The following is a 6831-nucleotide window of genomic DNA, read 5'->3' as shown; positions in this document are numbered from 1 at the left end:
ACAAGGCAACGGGTGAGCCGTTGCGCAGACACTCCTCCGCCACAGTAAGCCGCTGCAGGCACCCTAAGACCGGGTCATGTTTAGGCCGAGCTCCATAATTAGAACTGAACCACCTGTACCCCTTTTTCCCGCTGTCAGTGCTCGAACTGTAATAAAGTACTTTTTGACTTTAGACAATTGGAGCGCACTTATCGAAAACTTGTTGTGTTTCGATCCTCTGCTATTAATTTAATATGTCGTTATCATCATCAATCTGGTTATCTCCACTGCAGCTAGGCCTTTATCAGTGGTCTCCATTTAGCCTGGTCCCGCGCAAGGCGTGGCCGCCGTATCTCTAGCACGCTTCTGGTATCTCAGATAAGCTTCGAAACGTTCGTACCAGTTACAATTCATGAAAAGCAGTGAGCGGTGGAAAGCACTGCCAAACTTTTCGAAAGCCTCTTGGATATCGAATCTGCCATCCTCGGGGCCAGCCAAACAAACACGTGCATTTGTATTACGACATTTCGAGCATACGTACGCGGCGCAAAAACACCCCTTGATAAGAAACTGAAATATCCGACGCTGGGCGTGCTCTCTCCAGCGGCCTCGCCGTGTCCCATTCACTTTGGTGTGTGCCCCGCAGCGGTTCTTGCGATGCGTACACTCGAGATGAATTATCACCAAAGCTCGCCGAACTTTTCAATTCCACTGCGCAACTCAGGCCAATAGCATATACTCTATAGGTCCCTCCTGCGCAACAACCCTGCGTCATGTTGATCAAGTCAGCGATCGTTGGGAGCGGGTCGCCCAAGGAAGTTCCCACTTTAAGAGAAACTCGCTTGTTTGTATGCGTACATTTTCCCTTGAAGTACGCCCCGAATGCGCGGAAGACAAAAAAAAAATAGAACTCATTGGATCTCCGGGAGAGCTATGGGGAGGCGCACAGCACGCGTACAGGGACGGAGAAAAAAGGATGGACGAATAAGACGCGGGCTTGAAGAAGAGGTGGAGAGGAGGTTTGTAGGTGAGGAGGGGAGGGGGGAACGCTCATTACGTTACAAAGTCCTCAGGGTGATAGAGCCTAACCTCGAGCCCCAGGGGGAGAAAAGCGACGGCGGTATATATCTGCCAGCGATGCAAATAAGCTCACGGAAAATAGCTCGGCAAAACGCTTTCTCCCCGGCCCGGCAAGCTAGCTGGAGCGGGCGCGGCGGCGCCTAGAACGAGATTATGCTAACGAGGTTGCGCAGCGACGCCTTGCGGCGTCTTCGAGAAAAAATACGTATGTGTGCAGGGCCCACTCTCTCTCTCTCTCTCCCGTGTCCCTTGTGTGTATGTGTGCAGCATTCCTTGGCCGTCGAACGTTTGGGTCCACGCTCTCTCCCCTCACAAATCCACGAGGATGGCTGGAGCAGCGTAGAGAGGCGCTGCGCGCGGTCTGTGTATGCGAGGTGCATGGCCGCACCTTCGAATTTTGTAAAAGGAACAAAAAAAAAATGCACGCGGAATGCGTAGGGTTCTTTTCAGGATTCATTGTGAGAAGAAAGTGTTTCGCGTGTATGCGCACGAACTTCGGGAACAGCGGCAGATGGACGATTATGGAGTCAGGAGAAACTCAGTGAGAATGCACAAGGTGCTCGAAGGGAGCGAATTGACGCCATCTCGCGGAGGTTGTCCTGTGGAGAGCGGGCGTTCCCATGCACTAACGAATGCCAGGGATGGGCAGATCAAAAAGCTATTTAGCCGGCAGTACTAAGCAATAAAGAGACCCAGTTTGTAGTGTGCCTTTCGTTTGGCGAACTTTTTGCAGTTAAAAGAGCCTCAATTCTGACGTCCGCTGCACTATCCCCATACTTTCCAATGACAAGAAAACACGCTTTCCATCGAACACCTCAATTCCAATATAGCTTGCATGCTTGCACGTTGCGCCAGCTCAAAAACTCGTTGCAGCGAATGCTTGAAATGTGTTTTAGCTGTTGTTCAGTTCGTAGCAAAAACAACCGCAGAAGCGACTAAGGGAGCAAGTCAGGAAGATGCGTCAGCTCATCAGCTTTGCGTCCTGTTTGTTGACATGTCGTCCATCGAATATGATCGAATCTGGCGACAACGGTTTCGCGTTCCACAGCGCGCGCGCCGAGCACAAAAAGTTTGCAAGCGTCGGCTACAACAGCGCCGCTCTCACATTTGCCTCGGCTCTTTCCCTTTTGCCTTGCCGTCTCAGGGAACGTTTTGGAAGAAACTTGAGGAACCCAGGGGGTAACAGGATACCGGGGCATGCGGCCGGGAGATAGTCGACGAGAGAGTGGCACTTTTGAGGCGAGAGAAAGGGCCGTTCATTCTCGCCTAGAAAAGGGAAAAAAAAGGAGCAAGCGAAGGCAAGGTGTGCGAAAAGGTAGTTTTGACAGCAAAAACCTCCTCCATCCTCTTCTACTCTCTATCTTTCCCCCTAAAGATTACGCCATTCGAGTCTTAAGTGAGCGGCGCTGTGCTAAGGTAACCAGCCCTCACTTATTCCCTACTCACAACGAGGCCCTCCTTCCTATCTCCTTCTCTCGTTCTCTATCAGAACTTTCTCTCTCGACCTCACCTTCTTTCACTTTCTTCTCTTTTAGGGCATTCTTGCCTAGGGGAGAAGAGCTTAACGATAAAGTGGAGGTTTCGTTCGCCATCTAGAGAAGAGGCTGGCGTTGTATAAGTGGCGGCAAGGGGAGGGTGCCTCGGGATGTTTTTTCAAGCGGCTCCAAACTAAGAAATCAAGCGAACGAGACGTCCGGAAGCCCACAGTGGGAGCCAAAAAAATAAGGAAATATCTCTAAAACTTGTAAAAAAAAAGAAGAGTGGCAGCAGCCCGACCGACCGACCGACGTGAACGTTGGACGCCTAACCGTGCGTTTGCCTAATGGAAAGGAAACGCCAGGGACAAAAACACAAATCCCCGCAGAAAGCGGGCAGGCGAAAGGAAGGTGCGCGCACGCGCATGGGCGCCTGAGACTCGGAGATTATTCTCACTTTGAGGCCGCTTTGCTTGCGGTGCCCGGTCGGGGAGGCAGTGCTCGGACGGGAACACCGCGCACGGTTTCGAAAAGGCCTGCGCCAGACGTTGAAGCATTGCTTCCCTATCGCTTTTCCGTGTTCCTTTCTTTCACTCTCTCGCTCGCTTTTTTTTCGCTCTGGCCTCCGCGTGAACGCGCCCGGGTCGTCAATAAAAAAAGTCGCCTCGAAACAAAAACACCTGTCGAAGCCTTGTTGTCTCTGCCCGGCCGCCCGATTCTTGGTGGCACGTTTGCGAACGTTCGCAATATTTAGCCGCATCGAATACGGGTCCCTCCAGAGGAGGAAAGAAATGGAATGGCATTGTTACGCGCCGTAAAGCACGCAGAGCGCGACGCTTTCATTCTCGTCAGAATGGTCCTGTTGGCAGGAAACGCGTATTCGACGCTTGCAACTAGCGGGCCGTGTAGCGAGCATAGCAACGCCATCTGTGACATACGCGCCGGTCTGTGTCTTCACCCCAGGGCTATGTAGGCCGTTGATGTCGATATAAACGTGGTAATAACATTTTACAACAGCTTCTCGAACGATCGTGATAATTGCTATGGCAACGCGCTGTTTATCCAAACACGGCATATGAAACCGCACTGTTGCCCCCCACACGGACAGCTCCGGTTTAGAGCAGATGTTTTGGTCATCCCTGTCGGGGGAAGGCACGAAGCCATTTGCAAGAATGCTCAGATGCCGAAATAAAAAGAGAAAAAGTTGGACAGAACAGAAACCAGTATGCTTAAACAGTAGTAAAAGATGCATGAATGATAAGAACGGTGCAGCCCCGTCGGGAGACAGCATATGTGGACGGGAAACTTCCCTGAGGGGGAGATAACAAGGCGGCGTCGTAAAGTCGCGACGGCGCCAGTCTCGTTAACGGCCACAGTTACGCCTTATCTCGTGCAGGTATCTGAAGCGAATGAACGAAAAGCGACGCACAAGACAAGAATTACCCTAACGCAAAGAAACCGGTCGCGCAGAAATTTGAGAAAAAAAAGAAAGAAACAGCTCGTTTTGGATATTCGGCAAGCATATAAGAGGCGTCAACCTCACGATCACGTGACAGCGACCGTATATAAAGGTGAGAAAGAATCCTAAACCGACGATACTTTGTCAGTGCTGTGGCCCAAAAAGTTTCAGGTGAGCACATTTCCTGACATCCTTTAGGCCTGCCGTTCTTCATGACGCGCGAGGTCATTGCTTCATAGCCAATGGACAGCTTTTAGCACGAACGTTAAGAACGGGCTTACAATATGCCGCTTACAAACTCCTTAAACGTACCTCGTCCGCAGAGGCTCCAAGGAACACGGCAGCACATTTTTTACCTGCCCCGAGACGAAAAAGAGTAATAATTCGCTCACTAATGCTGCTAAGTTTATGGACAGCGATTTCGACTAGAAGGCAGTAGCCGCACAAAGCACTACTATTAAATTGTGACTCGGATACTGCAAAGCACTTCGTGCATCAGAGTACACGCGAAGGAAAAAAACATTTTTTCCCGCAGGGGAATCGCAATGTTACAAGAGAGCATTACCATGGACTCGATATTCTAGCTATGTGACCCGTGTGATTTCTTCTGCCCTCCCCCCCCCCCCCCCCCCCCCCCAATCTCCAGGAATGGGCCCGTGGGGCTTCGTTTCGCTCTTACTGGTAAGCCTGCTTGGTCAACACCCGGCAGTAGCCACTGCTGTTCACGTCGACCACACCGATGGTGTGGCCCCGAGCCATCCCGACCCTCAGCCGCCCGCTGTCTCCCAGCAGAGTGCCGACGCCGCCAGCGTGGTACCTCCAGGAAACAGCACTCCCCGTCCCAATGTCACTACCACGTACACACCGACGCCCTCTACCGCGCTCCACGTCCAGTCGCACGCACATAACGGAGTTCATCACCCCTTAGCTGGTTTCACGACGCCTGCCCATCCAACACAGCCTCCCAACGACGTTCGGAGGTCACAGCCGGCAGTGCCAGTGAAATCTGAACCAGAGGGCCAGGACCCGGTCGTCGAAGGTCGTCAACGCTATCCGGGATACAACAGGCCTTACTACCCGAACCGCCGCCCTGGTTACAACAGACCGGGGGGCTACTATCCCAATCGCCGCAGGCCGTATAGGCCGTACAGGCCGTACAGGCCGTACCTGAGGGACTACCTCGTGGAGCCGGAGTTCGAGATGTACGGAGAACCGGACTACCGGAGCGCGTCGAGTCATTCCGACCCTCAGCCACCAGCTGACACTCCGACGCCCTCCACCGCACTCCACGTCCAGCCAAACGCTCACAACGGAGTTCATCAACCCTTACCTGGTTCCACGACGCCTGCCCATACAGCACAGCCTCCAAACGACGTTCGGAGTTCACAGCCAGCAGTACCAGAGAAATCTTACCCAGAGGGCCAGGACCCGGTCATCGAAGGGCGTCAACGCTATCCGGGATACAACAGGCCTTACTACCCGAACCGCCGCCCTGGTTACAACAGACCGGGGGGCTACTACCCCAATCGCCGCAGGCCGTATAGGCCGTACAGGCCGTACCTGAGGGACTACCTCGTGGAGCCGGAGTTCGAGACGTACGGAGAACCCGACTACGGAGAACCCGCGTACCGGAGGGCGTCGAACATCGGCCGCGTGTTGGAAGCCTTCCTTCGCGTCGTGACCCGCATCGTAGGCTCGGGCAAGCCCGGAACGGTCAAAGGTACGGCAGTGGGATAACAATGTTTTGTGACGGCGCTTTACCAATTTCACCCTTGAAGATGTACGAGATAGGCTTGCCTTAGCTGCACGTAAGACACATTATTAAGGGAGGGCTACGGTTTCATTTAGCCCCCTGAGATTCTTTCATGCTCGCATCTGGCGCATCAGTCCCTGCTAATCAAGAAAACATTCCAATCCATTCATTCATTCATTCCTTCATTCATTTTGACGTGCTTAACGTGAAGCTAAATCACAGTACGTGAGCGTTCTTGCCTTTCGCCTTCAGCGAAATACAGTCACCACAGCGGTGACCGAACTTGTGACCTCGGGCTGAAGAGCCACTAAAGCGAGTTACGAAAATGGACTGCTTCCCGAATAGCAAGCGGTGTGCACGCTGACTGTCTGCGCCCCCTCTTCCTTGCAAAGACAAAGGCGGCTCCTCGACCAACGGCACCGGCAGCACCGGTCCAGGGGGCGGCAGTGGCGTCACCTCCACGGGCCCTCCGCCGGCCGACGGCGGTGGAGGCGGCGACTTGACCGCGACGCCCCCTGCGGCTCAGTCGACTCCCCAGGAGGGCGTCTTCTACAGCTTGCGCAACGCGGTCGGAGGACCGTTCAAGTTCTTGGTGGCCGTGGCCGAGGTCCCCGCGGAAGCTTCCGCAGCGACGGGCACGTTCGACGACAAGCAGTCGAAGTGAGTTGTTTGCTGCCGGGTTGTGCGGGAGAGAAAAAAAAATATGGAGGATTGTAGTCAGGAAAGGAAAAGCGCAATAGCCCTCTCACTCTTGGTGGCTATATACTTCAGCCACACTGTGAATGGACGAAGGGATGAAAGTGGAGAGAAAAATGGTATGGTGTGGTATGGTACGATACGGTACGGTACGGTACGGTATGGTGGACAGTACTGCTATCACTGTCACTTCTGCTAGGTGAGAGCGAAAAGTATTAGAGATTCTTTATGCGCTGCATTAAATTCACTCAACGATGACACAACAACAAGCGCAGCTAGGCTGCCCGGTATACATAAGGAGTGGTTCATGCCAAGAGCCGAGTCATAACTATACCTTAACGACCAAGGAAAGTGTGGTGTTCATACCCCTGCCTGCTCACGGGTTGAAG

General features: G+C 53.2%; 1 protein-coding gene across 1 annotated transcript; it reads left to right on the top strand.

Annotated features, from left to right (window-relative positions):
* The first annotated feature begins 4641 nt into the window (after window positions 1-4641).
* On the top strand, window positions 4642-5730 carry LOC144129943 (uncharacterized). The gene is made up of 2 exons (XM_077663999.1): window positions 4642-5086; window positions 5435-5730. The coding sequence occupies exons 1-2, from the start codon at window positions 4642-4644 to the stop codon at window positions 5728-5730; spliced, it is 741 nt and encodes a 246-aa protein (XP_077520125.1).
* The last annotated feature ends 1101 nt before the right edge of the window (window positions 5731-6831 follow it).

Source organism: Amblyomma americanum, chromosome 4 (assembly GCF_052857255.1).
Source record: "Amblyomma americanum isolate KBUSLIRL-KWMA chromosome 4, ASM5285725v1, whole genome shotgun sequence".
In the NCBI taxonomy this organism is placed as follows: domain Eukaryota; kingdom Metazoa; phylum Arthropoda; class Arachnida; order Ixodida; family Ixodidae; genus Amblyomma; species Amblyomma americanum.
This window is presented reverse-complemented; position numbering and strand designations above follow the sequence as displayed.